This window comes from Cebus imitator, unplaced genomic scaffold (assembly GCF_001604975.1).
Source record: "Cebus imitator isolate Cc_AM_T3 unplaced genomic scaffold, Cebus_imitator-1.0 Scaffold110, whole genome shotgun sequence".
NCBI lineage: Eukaryota > Metazoa > Chordata > Mammalia > Primates > Cebidae > Cebus > Cebus imitator.
Genome location: NW_016107425.1, coordinates 784,356 through 801,150, shown reverse-complemented (window position 1 = coordinate 801,150; position 16,795 = coordinate 784,356). Strand labels below are relative to the sequence as shown.

At 38.8% G+C, this 16,795-nt stretch overlaps 1 protein-coding gene across 2 annotated transcripts in view; it reads right to left on the bottom strand.

Annotated features, from left to right (window-relative positions):
• The window catches only part of ERICH2 (glutamate rich 2), a 26,619-nt gene extending 10,711 nt beyond the window's left edge, over positions 1-15,908 (bottom strand). Inside the window, exons 1-7 of one of the 2 annotated variants that reach the window (XM_017538161.2) lie at positions 15,164-15,908; positions 9,298-9,328; positions 9,045-9,093; positions 8,790-8,826; positions 6,583-6,678; positions 4,003-4,151; positions 1,274-1,461 (exon numbers count right to left, since the gene is read on the bottom strand). In XM_017538161.2, coding sequence (XP_017393650.1) covers positions 1,274-1,461; positions 4,003-4,151; positions 6,583-6,678; positions 8,790-8,826; positions 9,045-9,093; positions 9,298-9,328; positions 15,164-15,669 — 1,056 coding nt within the window. In that variant the 5' untranslated portion in view covers positions 15,670-15,908. The other variant, XM_037741887.1, reaches the window with a different exon arrangement.
• Positions 15,909-16,795: the final 887 nt, after the last annotated feature.

Below are 16,795 nucleotides of genomic sequence, written 5' to 3'. Positions count from 1 at the left end.
TGTTGACCAGGATGGTCTCGATCTCTTGACCTCGTGATCCACCCGCCTCAGCCTCCCAAAGTGCTGGGATTATAGGTGTGAGCCACCACGCCCGGCCCAAGTTTCTAAGATTCTATTAGTCTCTTCCTCTAAAAATCCTCCTCTTATTCCTTGCTCCTCCTCCTTTTCTCAATTAGTCCCTTAATCCTCCGTTCCCAGAAAACTTAATAAATATTTTTATTACTAGCATGCATTTAATCTTATTGTAATTATTTATATATGTGCCTGTTATCAAGGGCAAAGACATGTCTCTCTTATTTATTTATTTAGAGATGGAATTTCACTCTTATTGCCCAGGCTGGAGTGCAATGGGGCAATCTCGGCTCACCGCAACCTCTGCCTCCTGGGTCCAAGTGATTCTCCTGCCTTAGCCTCCCGAGTAGCTGAGATTACAGGCATGTACCACCGTGCCTGGGCAATTTTTTGTGTTTTTAGTAGAGATGGGTTTCTCCATGTTGGTCAGGCTGGTCTTGAACTCCCGACCTCAAGTGATGTACCTGCCTTGATCTCCCAAAGTGCTGGGATTATAGGCATGAGCCACCACGCCTTCTCTTATTTATTTCTATATACCCAGCAACTAGCATAATGCTGGGTATATAGAAAGCTTTCCTTAAAGCAGTCCTTGAAGAGTTTTGTACCAAAACTTCCTTACTCCTGCCTCAGCCTTACCAAAAATACTGCATGTCCTTCCAGAATGTTCTTTTACCTCTAACTTGGTGAAAGTAGTAAGAGAGATGAGTAGCCGGGCAAGCATCTGTGTGTGGACAAGGATCTTTTTATTAATTTTAAAAAAATGTTTACTTTTTTATTGATATATACTATTGTATACATTTTGGGGGTACATGTTTGATACCTGCATACAATGGGTAATTATCAAATCAAGGTAATTGGATTATCCATTATCTCAAACATTTATCTGTTCTTTGTGTTGGAAATATTACAAATTTTCTCTTCTGGTTATTCTAAAGCATACAATAAACTACTGTTAACTATAATTTCCCTACTATACTACTGAATACTATAATTTATTCCTTCCATCTAACTGTACTTTTGTACCCCTTAGCTGACTTCTATCTCCAGCTTCTTCCTGTCCACCCTCTGGTAACCACCATCCTGTGTTCTGCCTCCAGGAGAGCCACTTTTTTAGCTCTCACAGTAGTGATTTTAAATCTTTGATCTTTAGTTATTTCAGTATTTTTAAGTTTCTTAAATTATATGCACAAATAAAACTTACTTCTGCCATTAACTCTAGTGGGGCCTGAGTATTCTTTTTAGGGTTACTGTCTTCATCATTATCTTCATCACTGGTATCGTCTTCACCATCATCCTCTGCTGATTCTGACAACTTATCATCAATATCCTGAAGGGAATATTCATTATTTTTCTCCTGCTTTACAATGACTGCATCTTTGCCCACTTCACCTAAAAGGGAATATACCTAATTTAGACAATAAACATTGAAAAGTTTGCAAATCAAATTTTGTCAGATCCTATTACCATTCATTAAACTGATACATTCATAAAAGTAACATAATTATCATAACAAACTTGTATTTGGAACACTACATATTTTAACTCAATTTAAATCTCTCAATATCAATGAGGTATGTATTATTTTTATTCCCATTTATAGGTGAGGAAACTGAGGGACAGAGAGGTTAAATATACTGGCCAACTTCAACTTCACACAGCTAATTAAGTGGTAGATCTGTGAGTCAGTCTGGCCCTAGAGTCCATATTCTGTTCTTTTTTTTTTTTTTTGAGACGGAGTCTCGCTCTGTCACCAGGCTAGAGTGCAGTGGTGTGATCTCGGCTCACCGCAACCTCCACCTCCTGGGTTTATGCAATTCTCATGCCTCAGCCTCTAGATTATCTGGGACTACAGGCATGTGCCACCACATCCAGCTAATTTTTGTATTTTTAGTAGGAACGGGGTTTCACCATGTTGGCCAGGATGGTCTTGACCTCTTGACCTTGCGATCCACCCACCTCAGTCTCCTAAAGTACTGGGATTACAGGTGTGAGCCACTGAGCCTGACCAGAGTCTATATTCTTAATTATGTCTTGCATTATTTTTACTAATATAAAATAAATATACTTCAATTAAAGTAAGTTTAAATCATCTCCTGGGGAAATACTACTGAGTGAGCCTGCTGGCTCCTTCAGCTTTGTGGAAGTCTTTCATGGTTTGAAATTGAACTTGTTACACCCACCCCTTCTTGTATGATTCTGAGTGCCTGGGAAGTCTCTGAGATGTCTTCTTTGATGGGAAGGTGGCTATAAGCTACTCTAAATTAATGTATACACACTTGTGGTAGAAAGAAGAAAATGAGGAAATCTAGGAGAGCTCCATAGAAGACAATGTTAAGAAAACACAGATCAAAAAAAAAAAAGATAAAACTTATGAATCTACAACAAACTCCTGATTCTAAACCCTAAGTGCTATCCTGAAAAGGAATATCAAGTTCTTCCAAGAGTGTGATGGTTGTGATATTCAGGCCATCCATCTACCTGTTTCTGGTTCATTTACAGTCTCCATCAGCTCACAATCACCCTGATGGTCCAGTGTGCACCCCGCCTGTGCACTGACTCAACACACTGATGTCACCAAGGGAGGTCATAATGAGGAATTAGGGGCACTTTGTGATGTCACAGGAACCATCTCATTCACTTCACAAACATTTAGCATCAGAAGAGAAGTTTCCTGATCCCTAGATCTAAAGCAATTCTCTTCCCAGAAGCTGTTTATTTACATTACAGCACCTACCACAACCTGTAATTACCTTGCTTATTTGAGTTTTTATTTACATTTATTTATTTATTTATTTATTGGAGACAAGGTCTTACTCTGTCGCCCAGGCTAGAGTTCAGCGATGTGATCTCGGCTCACTGCAGCCTCTGCTACCCAGGTTCAAGCGGGTCTCATGCCTTAGCCTCCCGAGTAGCTGTGACTACATGCACTTGCCACCACGCCTGGCTAATTTTTGTATTTTTAGTAGAGATGGGGTTTCATCATGTTGGCCAGGCTGGTCTCAAACTCCTGGCCTCAAGTGAGCTACCTGCCTCGGCCTCCCAAAGTGCTAGGATTACAGTGCTTGTGTTTTTAACATTTTTTTTTTTTTAGACTACTCAAGTCCAGTAGTGAGAAGGGGAAAAAGAGGAAAACAAAGAGTGAATTCTGTAGCTGATTACGAACAATCAACTTGGATAACTTACTATCTATGCATCAGCCTGTTATTTTTATTTAGACAATTTTTTAAACTTCTTTTTGAGACAGGGTCTTGCTCTGTCACCCACCCAGGCTGGAGTACAGGAACGTGATCATAATCACTGCAGCCCTGAACTCCTGGGTTCAAGCAATCCTCCTGCTTTCCTAGTAGCTGGGACTACAAGTGTATACTAGCATGCCTGGCAATTTTTTTTAATTTAATTTTTTTTGTAAAGATGGGGTCTTGCGATGCTGCCCAGTCTGGTCTCAAACTTTAGGGCTCAACCTGGGCTGATCCTCTTGCTTTGGTCTCCCAAAGTGCTGAGATTGACAGGCATGAGCCACTATACCTGGCCTGTTATTTATTTTCAATAGTCAGCTATCTGTCTTCTACTAGAATGTAAACTTCATAAGGGCAAGGACTTTCCATATTTTGCCAACTGTTGTATCCAAACTAGTGCCTAGCACTGTGGCTTTCAACTGTTGTTAAATGAATGGAGTGTGTTAATGCTTTCATAGGTATTTTAATTCATTCTAGGATTTAATAATACTTGTAATTATCATCTTATGTAATGTATATCCATGGATCTCATACCTGACTGAATATAAGAATCACCCAGAACATGGTTTTGAAATACCACTGAGTCTCATGACCTGCCCTAGACCTACAGAATTGTCAGCTCCCAAAGGTGGTGGAAAAAGAGGATTCAATCAGAAGCCATAGTTAGTTAATCCAATGAAACAAACGTTATTACCTGTGCTTTCTTTTAAGCAGGAAGATGACTGTAGGTCAGACTGTAGATTTGTTAAGACATCTTTACTTTCAATACTCCTTGAAGATACTCTATTTTCAGTATTCTTTAAAGAGACTTTATTTTCAATATTATTAGAAGGGACTTCCTTCCTATATGTTAAAGTAGATAGTCAGAAATATTTTCTTAGTTCATAATTCTGTTTAATGCTTTAAACACGCACATTACATTTAATACAAACATACAATATAATATGCCAACAATAAACTAAATAGGTAAAATGTAGTATCTTCTTTATGGAAAAGCATTACAAATTATTTTACTGATGATTAAAATTCTATTGCTGACTGGCATTGTTATTGTATAACAATTCTTAGACTCTTTTCAGAGTTCTTTAAACAGGGCATTTAAATAGTCAGCTATAGAAATGTCTTTGGTACATCATAGTGATATGATGGAATAAAACTAAGAAAATTAGCCTGAAGTTATGAAGTTTATAAATCAATTTTTGTAACTGCTAAATGCTACACTTATGTAGATTCCAACACTAATATTAGCCCTTGGTCATATTATAAAATAGCCTTTTTCATTAAAGTAGCTTAACTAAAAATGAGTTAACTCTCCCTTTTAATCTTTAAACTTGAAGCTTCATCTTAGTAAATACCACATAGAAACGAGGAATTCTTAATGTGGTGCCCTCTGTTCACAAAGACAGGCACCTATGCTTGTGGGAAAAAAAAACAACCCGTCTCTTTTTTTCAGATATCAAGAATCTTTCAATTTGTCTCCTTCAAACAATTTTTAAAATTCACCTTCTAGTTTGCATGGAAATATATGAAAAGATGTAAAGTATTATTTGTTCCCTAATGTTACAATGGCTCTGTTTTTTTCCTTCATGGAAATGTGAATCCAGAACATTGGTAGTTAAGTTAGTGGTCTTCTGCACTGATTTAGCAAATAGGTTGACCAGCTTGTTAGATCCTTAATACTATGAGAGGGAATGGAATCTTTACTCCCCCAGTATATGTGGCTACAGCAAAGCCCTTCTCTGGAAATGAAAAACGCACAGCAAAGATGATTTACATTTATTCTGCCTCTGCCCCGCTCAATCTTCTCATTGTGAAAGAAAGCATCCAAGAAGAAACTCTACATATGAAAAGTTGGAGAATCACTGAGATATTCAGTTTCCAGGATTGTTAAGACTCCTATTTTTTTTTCTTTTTTTTTTTTGTTCCCTTCTCCTGATTGTAAAGACTCCTATTACATAAAAGGTCACCAAACCAGTGATTACTAAAATTTATATGCTCTCAAAGCTGATCTACATAAAAGGGCTTTGATGTCTTTTTTCTTCCCTGAATTACAGTATTTCATTCAGTCTAAGATACCATTTATTTATTATAAAACATACCATTGTTTCATGTACACTAAAAAAGAAAAAAATATTGCCAAACATAAGTGTAAGATGACATTGTAAGAGATGTTAAAATATGAAAAATGTGTGCTTTAGAATGAAATGTGGTACTTACATATTCACTAAGTTACATCCTTAAAAAAGGAAATTTAGCTAGTATAGTTCTAGGTATTTGAATAACTGGAAATGTCTATAGTAATTTTAATGAAACACACATGGAGGCAGCCAACATACTCTGTGACCTGAAGATAAATGGAATATTACTATTTGGAAGCAGTGAACATGTCAGAAAAATAACTATGTGAGAGATGATATAATTCTGATTTTTATTTTATTTATTTTATTTATTTTTGAGATGGAGTTTTGCTCTTGTTGCCCAGGCTGGAGTGCAATGGTAACATCTCAGCTCATCACAACCTCCTCCTCCCAGGTTCAAGCGATTCTCTTGCCTCAGCCTCCCAAGTAGCTGGGATTACAGGCATGTGCCACCATGCCCGGCTAATTTTGTATTTTTAGTAACAGATGGGGTTTCTCCATGTTGGTCAGGCTAGTCTGGAACTCCTGACCTCAGGTGATCTGCCTGCCTCAGTCTGCCAACGTGCTGAGATTACAGGTGTGAGCCACCACACCCTGCCAAATCCTGATTTTAACAGTAAGATATAAATTCCTTTTCTGTTCACTTTCTATGGTCTTGTTCACTTTCTATGTTCTTTCTTGCATAGTTTCAAATAATCAGAGGCCCAAAGGTCAATCTTATCTTCACCTAAAATCTATTGACTTCTATTTGGGAAAGTGATTTATGGTAATAAGGCCTCTAACTATTTAAGAAAAACAGATAAATAGAATGCTCTAAAAGATCTGTTTTTCTTAACTACAACTGAGGAAAGATTTAAAATTTTATTTTATGTAATAATGTCCTTTGAAAATGCAAAAGTACTTAATTTAGTACTTAAATGACAGAGTTTATCAGGTTAGATATTCCATTGGAACATATTTATGCTAGCAGGCAGATAACCTAAGTTTTAGAATTTTTTCCTTAAAGTGCTGGGCATCTTTAGGAAGTATCCCAAAACTTCTACTGAAACTAATAATTTTTTCAGGAGATGTCTATTTTAAATTTTGTCATAAAATGATCAAACATGGGCCTAAAAACAAAATTAATTAAAACTTACTTTTCTGTGAACGTCTTAGCTATATCTGGAGAGACCTGCGTTGGTGAGGCATTAAGTTTGGTTCCCAATCTTGGTCTGCGTCCAAAAAGGCATTTACTTGAGGTATAAAATGGGAAAAAGATAGCTCATTATTCATTTTAGGAAAGGTGATAAAACATATGATCATGTAAGAAAAGGCCTACAGATACAGATACAATTTTCTTCAACCTCAGTCAGCATTGAGTGCTGTGGATTTGCTTCAGCCATTTCCCCCTCAATCTTTATGCTTGAAAGCTTGACCAAACAATCAAGTAAGGTCCAAAATCTAAAAAACTTTATCCAGCATTAAATACATATTTTATTTCTACTGCTGAAAATAGTTTGTTAATGAAAAGCAATTTGCTGGGTAGACAAAATCTTTCCCACACAGGATTTCTAAGGAAAAAGAAAATGTTAAATGGGGGATTTGTGTGCCCAGAAGTTTGAATCTCCTGGTTTATGGAGTCCACATACTTCTTGTGGCTGGGACTGGAGTGAAAAACCCAAAAACTGAAGCAAAGAATTTGAGAAAAGAAAAAACTTTTAGTTTTACCTAACCCAACCTAAATGAAATCTTTTGGCAAGTCTCACCTGCCAGTCAGAGTATGAAGCCAGCAGCAGGGTGGAGTGGAACAGAAGCTACGCTGGAAAAATTCATCAGCTTTGCAGGTCAGCCACACTCTTCCCATGCAAAGGTCCCCCACGATTTTTTTTTTCCTACTTGATCATTTTTCTCTAGAACTAGCCCTGTTTACCTTCAGCTCTGGGTGAAGTACCTGAGCTGACAAAACAACGCACCTTTGAAGCTTACTGACTACAATATCCACCCTTGTCCTTCCCTGCAAGCAAATTAAAGGGAACATGATCATTTTGACCTTGCAAGCAGTTTGAGAGGCAGATGCAATTATGACTGCGATCAAGAGAACAAGTAGCCACTCTGCTTTTCTCTTCTGGCCTAGGCTGCATTTGATTTATCCCTGGGGTTTATCTACCTCAGGAGGTGGAACACTCCTTGCTCTACATCCAACACTGCTTACCGGTCAAAGGGCATTGGGGCTCATGGATACAACAGCAATTTCTTTTCATCCATGATCTAGTAACTTCTATTAATATTACTGAAAGTTATATTTCAAATTTCCCTCAAAGACAACGAAACATTTTTTAGATTTTATTATATAAATATTTTCAACGATGTACTAGGACACATAAAAACTACATGTAGATTACTATATGTAGCAAGGCTCTTTATTTCTGGTTGGTTGTAACTTTAAATTAAAATAAATATAGGGTCTCTGTCACTGATTTGCTATACATTACTTTCTCTTTAATATAAAAACATTATATAATATGTAATATATATATAATTTATAACAAAAGCGAAGGTGGATATTTTTAGTTTTGACAATGTGAAAATTAAAATATATGTTGCCTAAGGCAGAATTTTTCCCAGCCAATATTTTGAATAAACCAAAACAATATGAATTTGAATAGAAGAATCCCACCAGAAAGGTGCCTACTAATTTGCTGGTAATTCCCACAAACATGTTTATGATCAACTTTCAAGCTGTAGTTTTTCAGAGAACAAATACAGAATTTTTTTTCAGAAGGTAGGAGATGATTACAGGAAAGGCTTTAATAGGTTATCAGAATCAGAGCCTTGAACAGAGCAGATACTTAAAATTTAGGTACTAAACTGATATTGTACTGTGATTTTTTTTTTTACACTTGATCTTAGCCAAAGGCTGGAAATGATGTAGTGTAATTTTTTTTAACACTAGTTTCTTTAACTAGTTGAGGTAATTATTTTCTTTATTGAAAAGTAACAATTCATGTTATAGTAAATATTTTAATTTTAAAGTAAATATTCGCTTGAAGAAATATTCTGAAAGAATAAGTATGAAAGGGAAATAGGAATGAGCAATGAAAATTATGATACAAGTAAAATACAGAATACAGGGTGTTTAAAGCAGAAGTGAATATTATCTATACTTCTACATTTTTATCAAAATTCATTTTTCATTTTAACTGTCCTTCTAAGTAACAACTGCTTTGACTGAAGCAAAAGCTGAAGGGCTAATCCATGCATTTCTGGCCTTTCAAATTTAATTGGGTGACAAATGGCTGCATTATCTTGTTCTAATTGCTTAAAAGGCATGGGAGAGATCAGCTGCACAAAGACATCTTCTTACTCTGACATTGCTTCATTTGATTCAATCATCACTTTTTCTGAAAGAGAAAAAAATACCCTCAGCATTTTATTAACAGTGATGTCCCTAACATAGATTTCTAAATGGCAAATATTTAGGATTTTTAAAAGGACAGGCAAAATTATAATGGATTTAATTGCTAAGTCATTCAATGACACTCAACATTCCAACATTCTTCTTAATATTTAGGACAAAATAGTGATTAAACATACTCTTTCAAAGTAATAAATCATTTACCCTTTGGATTAAACATTAGCAATCTGCCATTCTGTTTGTTCTTTGTTGTCTAAAATAGAAGCAGAAATAAAAACTAATATTATTATTTTAGTCTCAGGTATTTGAAATAATTTACTAATAGCCTTTATGTAAACATTTCTATTATCTAGAATAAAATGCAATTTTATACTAAAGCTGATTATTTTAAAACTATATAAATTGATGGTAAAATAGACCCAAAACATCCTTAAAAAATTGTATACTCTCACCTTACCTTTACAGTATCTCTCTTGTCTACAGAATTCCTGCAAAAACCAAAATATTTTCTTCATAAGTCTCTAAACACTTGAATAGATTTAAAATACAAATAGAACACAGAACACAGTCTGTCAGTTAGGTATTAAGCATGTATTTTGTTTTAGTATTTAGTAGCATTATTTCAATAACTAGAAAACCTCATTCTTCCAGATTATGAAATTTAGTTTAAAAAAATCTAGAGAAATTAAGCCTTCTGGGGGGAAGGGGAGAGGTGGTAGACAAGCACAAAAGAGAACTAGGGCATACTGATCTTGCTACCTGGGTGATGAAATAATATGTACAACAAACCCTGATGACACATTTACCTATGTAACCAGCCTTCACACATACCCCAAACCTAAAATAAAATTTAAAAAAAGAAGAAGAAACCAAGTTTTCCTCTTCTTCCCATCTCACCTTGGAGTTTATTTAAAAAGAGCTATAAGAGTAATTTTGCATGTAAGAAAAGCGATGCATTAAATAAGGCTTTAATTCTCTGTTATCTTTTTGGTTTTGCGTAACTTGGACTTTAAATCTAGATCTAAATACAATCAACAGCTGGCTAAGAACTCTGCTTTCCTATGGAAATGACCCGAGAAATCGTCATCTTTGCTCATGCTTACACCATTTCTCTTCCCTACTTCAACAAAACACACCACAACATGTAAATAAACTATCTGCCACATTCAGTTTACTGGTGTCACGAAAAAAAACCTTTAAGGCCAGGCGCAGTGACTCATGCTTGTAATCCCAGGATTTTGGGAGGCTGAGGTGGGTGGATCACCTGAGGTCAGGAGTTTGAGGCCAACCTGACCAACATGCTGAAACGCCATTTCTACTAAAAAATAAAAAAATTAGCCAAGCATGGTGGCGGGCACCTGTAATCCCAGCTACTTGGGAGACTGAGACGTGAGAATAGCTTGAACCCCAGAGGCAGAGGTTGCAGTGAACCAAGATTGCACCACTGCACTCCAGCCTGGGCAACAGAAAGAGACTCTGTCTCCAAAAATAAATAAATAAATAAAAACACCTTTTAGAGTACATGCGACCAGAACAAGAAAAAATTCTTCCACAGTATTTCAATATATGATATTTTAAATATTTAATTATTTAAACAAACACATACAGAAATGACCTTTGATTTTAAAATACAATCCTTATCTCGTAAGTTCTCATGTGTTTATTAATATAAAGGTACAATGTTTTCTCTATGAATTTTTACCTTTCTAAGTTACCTGATCACAGGACTGATTTTCCTATAATGTAGCCGTTTATATATCTGGATAAATTTCATTCTCATTAAGAGAAAAATAAACAAGTTTTTTTTCAAGTATGGTAGTGGCCACACTTAAAATTTTCCTAAGTAACAATCCATGTTGCTCACTCCTCTAACACTTGTTCCCATGCCCCAAGCCAGATTTTAAAAATTGTCATAATTATTACCTACTGAGGGATTTCTGGAACACAAAATTCAGGGCTAAGACTGTGGACAATAAAAGGGAAGTATCATTATTTCGTATTTTTATTTTTTTAAATCCAACTCCCTCACATTGACTTATGCTCCTAAATAAAGCAGCTGTACATAAACTTCTACCTCAGGCTTTGCTTTCTAGGGAACGCTGACAAAGCCAGATATGTAAATTCAATTAGCTCTCTTGGAGAGGTTCACAGAGAACTAAAGTCTATCAGAAGAGCATGGCATATTTCGGGGAAACACAGTTAAGGAAGACCAAACTCCAGGATAAATGATTTTCCTCTGATTCTCTAGGGCAGTAAAGCTCCAAAGAAGAAACAAAGCAATAATGAACTAAATAAGGCCTTAACAAAAGAAATCTAACATGATCTTTCCTGAGACACACTTTTACTTCACAGATTTCCACAATCCTGTGGGTACCTGTATGTCCCACAGAGCATCACCTTTATATTTATTAATAATATTATTATTATTTTGAGACAGAGTCTCACTCTATCACTCAGGCTGGAGTGTGGTGGTGTGATCATGGCTCACTGCAGCCTCGTTTACCTTGGTTCAAGCAATCCTCCCGCCTCAGCCTTCTGAATATCTGAGACCACAGGTATGCACCACCACGTCCAGCTAATTTTTTTAATTTTTGAAGAGACAGGGTCACACTTTGTTGCCCAAGCTCGTCTTGAACTCCTGGACTCAAGCGATCCTCCCGCCTGGGCCCCCCAAAGTGCTGGGATTGCAGGTATGAGCCACGGCACTGGCCCACCTTAATATTTGGAGCAGTCCTTTCCTTTTTAGCTCTAGGAACTTCACGGATTGCAACATTCTACTCTTCATCTAGATGAAACATTCGTGCATATAATTCTCCCACCATTTTCACCTGGTGAAAACGTAGGATGAACAGATCCCAGCCCTTGATGGAGACCCACGCTCAGTTAGTCTGGCTCTATCATTAGCTAGGAAATGTCCATTTCATCTCCTTTCACAAAACTTAATTGCTTGGGAGGCAGTACAGTACTCAAAAGATGGGGCTCTTGAGTAAAAGAGACTAGATTCACATCCCAGTTCTGTCACTTCCCGGCTGAGTTTGGACAAATCACTTAACTTCTTTAAGCTTCCATTCTTCCATCTGAAAAATGGGGACCACCATGGTGCCACCTCTGGTGGATCATTATAAGGATTAAATGGGATAATCTGGGTAAAGTGTTCAGCACAGAGCCTGGCATATACAAAGAACACTGTTGAAACAATTTGATGTTTTATCTAAAGGAAAAGTTTGGAAAGATGTCTTATGGGGATAAAATTGCTTAGGAAAGCAAAAACGGGCCTTTACTGCAATTGAGACAAGCAGATTATCTCTGAGGGCTTTTAATTAACTTTAAAAACTACCTAAGCCCTAAAGTACTGATACTTGTTTATAAAGATCACTGACTCCAGGGAAGAAGCAGACTATTTCAGAACACAGATAAAGTCACTATCTTTTAACAGTCCCCGTGGCAATGGGAACAACACAGTCATGATAATTCAAACTTTTCATACACTATTCAATGCCTATTTAAAACAGGTATTTGGGTCAGGTATCCTGGCTCACACCTGTAATCCCAACACTTTGGGAGGTCGAGGCCAGAGGATAGCTTGAGGATGGAGGTTGACACCAGCCTCGGCAACACAGCAAAACTCTGCCTCTATAAAAAACTAATTAGCCAGGCAGGGTGGTGTGTGCCTACAGTCGCAGCTACTCAAGAGGCTGAAGTGGGAGGATGGCTTGAGCCCAGGAGCTTGAGGCTACAGTGAGCTATGATTGTGCCACTGTACTCCAGCCTGGGCAAGAGAATGGGACTCTGTCGCTAAAGAAAAAGACAACAAATAGTACAAAATAAAACAGACATTTGATGAGCACCTACTACATGTCAGATATAACTGTGCTAAGCTCTGGGGACACAAAGATGAAGATGCTCTAGTTTGAGAAGTTCAGAATCTTACAGGTGAAATGGATACTAACTTCTTATATGTATGTCATCAAGTAAGCTTCAAAGTACTATAACAAATGCTTCCCTCCAAGAGGCTACAATGTAATTTCCCATACTGCCCAAACTGAGGAATACTGATTACCAGAATCAATCAAATGCTTTCTTTTGGGCTCATGGGCTGGATACCTAAGGAGAATCAGCAGGCAGTGGGGGCAAAACTGGACCAACAGAGGTGAAATTGCCTTTGCAAAAATTGTAACAGTAAGAAAACTATGACAGTGACAGAGATCTGACCTGACTCCATCTTGCTTCTAACCTTCTACATAGGCCAAACTAACTTTGGGAAGAAACTAGTTTATAGTTAACATTGAAACAAAGATGATAACCACCGTTTCCCAAAGCAAACCCTCTTCTTGCCCGGGGACAAGACTGCCTTTGTAGGATTAACAAATTAGCCACAAGATTAGAAATTGTAGTTTAGAAGTCATGCAAACAGAAGCCACAAGTTCTGAACCTCCCCAGTTGGTATTATTTGGACTCCACAGATTTTGGAACAATAACAAAAAAAACCTTTCATAAAATGAATTACCAACATTTAAAATTCAAACTTCAGAAACTTTTGTTTTAGATTTCTCTTGTAATATTGGAAGAAATTACATGTTTTTTCTTCATCCCACTTATGCAATTATTTTACTGTTTTGTGCTATTGGTTTTTATAAGCTGCCTTGTCTCTAATAGGCAGAATGAATAAATAGATAGCCACACGCTCAGGCCCTGTAAATCTTGAGAGAAGGAAAGAGAGCTGATTAACCACTGTCCTCTATCCTCAGGGAGCTTAGTGGGGGAAACATTACATGCTGCGGGGACAATATTTTACAGTATAGCTTCAAATATGTATAAAAATGGTTTCAAAGATCTATTACTTACATTCATTCTTTAAAGTGACTAATTATAAATTTTATATATTTCCTTTACAGTGTAATATAGTGCTAGGAGTCCAGACTTTGGAGTCAGGTTGTCTATGTTCAAATCCCAGCAAATTGTGTGATCTTGAACAAATTCCTTAACCTCTCTGATTCAGTTTCTTAACTGTAAAGTGTGGATAAAAATACTACCTATCTCAAAGAGTTACTGCAAGGGTTAAAATAATTAGCTAATAATGAATAATAATAGTGGCACTCATCTCCTGCTAGAACAATTACTATAACGCCTCTTCCTATTACAACGATTAATATTTACAGCCTAGGGAGACCAGTCCTGAAGGTGAACTATCACAAATGAAGCCAGTTCTAAATGCAGAACTGAAACTGGATGGGGCAAACGGGAGAAAACACTGAGGATGTGGCTCAACTGGTGAGGGTAGGTAGAAAGCTCTGGAATTTTGGAGTGGGTGCAGTGAAATATCTTCAGAGATGCTGGAATTTCAGCTCTGGAAGACTCAACATTTAAAGAGGAATGCTGTTGTTATTGCTGTTTTCCAGAGATGACAAAAACCAAAACAATTTCAATTCACAAAAACAAAATAAAAATTAAAAAATAAGCTGGATTTGAGGATCATTGCATTTGGTTTTTAGGAAAATAAAACATATTAAAAGATAGTTCTAGAGTCCTTTTCAGATTTATTTAAAAAAAAAAAAAAAAAAAAAAAAAAAACAAAACTTCCAGGGGTTCTCTTGGGGTAAAAACAGATTCAGCCAATACACCTATGCCAAACAATAAATTGATCATTATCCCATGTGTTAAAGGCTACAGGGGCTCAGTGTAGAATAGTTTGAGTAGTCAAAAGACAACAATATCAACATTTTGGAAGTTTCAAGTCAATTTCATCATCTCATAGAAGGTTGACGACTTAACTGTGGAAGCGATTCCTTGTCCGAAGCCCTCATTTTACGTAAGACGAGAACAAGGCCCGGGAATAGAAATGATTTGTCCAAATTTCATCGAAATTTTTATGGCTGATTAAGTTTTATCTAGCTAGTAGTGATGTCTTAACTAATTTCCCCAAAATAAGTAAAAGAATTCTGGGCAAGGGCGAGGACTGAGGGAGGGGGAGGGAAGCCCCGGGATGGGACGGGCCATCTTCGTTACTTGGGGGAAAGGAGTTGGTGCATGTGAAGCTGCAGGTCAAAGCGTGGTGGTGTAGACACGGCTGTCAGAACCGCCCAGTAATCTCCACACCCGCGTAGACATTCACGCACAGCTCTTCCTCACCCCCGCTGCGCGCATCCTCCCTTCCCGGCGGCGCCTGGCAGCCGCGGGGCCCAGAGCCCGAACCCGGAGTGGTAGAGCAGTCCGCAGTCTGGGGCGCCGGGTCTTGCGGGGGGAGGGGTCTACTGTGGGGGCTGGGTCAGGTTGCACACAGGGCTGAGGAGAGGGCGACCCGCTGTGGCCTCGGCGCGTCTTACCCGCTGGCGGCCCTCTCCAGCCGACCATCCGAAGGGCAGACACCGAGAATCAGCCCGGCTAGCTGCTCGCGCGGGGCTCGGGGATCCGCGCTGGGCACGCCGCGTAGCCGTGGAGACCGCACGGCGCGCGGAGGAAGCTCTGGCAGCAGCCGAGGGTAGGGGCTGGAGGGGAGGGGCGAGGGCGGGGGAGGTGGCGGGGGCGGGGGCGGGGGTGGGGGCAGCCCGGGGAGCCACGGAGCGGCGAGGAGAGGGCGGGCCGAAACTGTAGGGCGGTGGTGAGCGCGGGACTGAGCGGGCGGGACGAAGAGGGCCCGGGGCGCGGCTGGGAAGCAAGCCCGCGGGGGCGGAGCGGGGCAGGCGCCCCGGCTGAAGGACAGCCCCGCCGTCCGGGGGGTCCCGCGGCGCCGGAAACTGGGCGCACACACCCTCGGACGGACGTGCGCACGCGCACCAGTTACCTTCAGGAGCGCCGAAGAAGGAAAGAGGGTTGGAAAGTTGGTGTCCATACCTGATTCTAAGCCAGGGAGAGGGAAGGGGGCGGGGTGGCCTCAGAGTTTTAAACTTGGGGAGTAAAAAGTCTTGAGTTGGGAGAGATGTCTCTGGTTGTGGATGAACAAGTGTCCCCTCCAGGACTTCGTCCCCCAACCTGAGGTCGCCCCAAGAAAACTATGGGCCTCCCGGGGGAGTCGTTGGACGCCAGTTTTCCCAGAAGTCAGATTCAAGTGATTAGAACCAGAGACCCGGCTTGCCGGAGCTGCTGCGTGGACACTCCGGCCAATGGGAGGTATTAGTTTTTAAGTAACTGCTTGGGTCACAGAAGGGGGTGGGGAGCTTTTCTGTTAGAGAATTCTAAAGGTCCCTCAAGCTTGGCTTCTAGGAAGGAATTGGTTATTTTTCTTCGCTTAGGATGCCGGAAGTAACTAGAATAAATTTGTTGCTAGGCAACGTGTTTTGAAGGACACCTGTTTGTTGGACTAAAATCTGGATTTGGCTTTCACATGGTAGACACGTATCTGGTGTACTCCCTATTTAATCTCTGGGGTTGGTACCCGCTGAGGATATGTACCTTGGTAGATGGTTGTGAAGTTAAAACGACATAAAAATATATAAAGCTCTGACATGTAGAAGATGCTTAATAAATGGCAATTTTTTAATTATAAAAATAGAACCAGCTGGACCATTTCTGGAACCAAGAGACTACAGAGACGTGGTTATTTTTTAATTATTTTAGTCATCTGTTCACATTCATTCTTTAAATCTCCTGTGAGCCCCTGATGATAGGTAGGAGACAAGGGAAAAATGCCAAAATGTAAGTTAAAAATAAAATAAAATAAAAACTCAATGGAATCACTGGCAAATACATCCCTAGTTTGATAAGGACATAGCAAACCACTGCCTCCTCTGTTACAGGAACACCCTTACATAGAAAATGTCTTGTTTGATGGAGGACCTTTAGTTTAAACAAGAAAAAGAGTATGTCTTTGAAAACATTAGTTTTGTTGAATTTGCTTAGTACTGATGAATGGGTAATGGCTGACCAGCTATTCCCATTGTTCTACTCCACCGAAGTGTAAGAAAACATCAAATCTGATTAAACTTACTTTCTCTACCTACTCTTCTTCTCCCTAACAG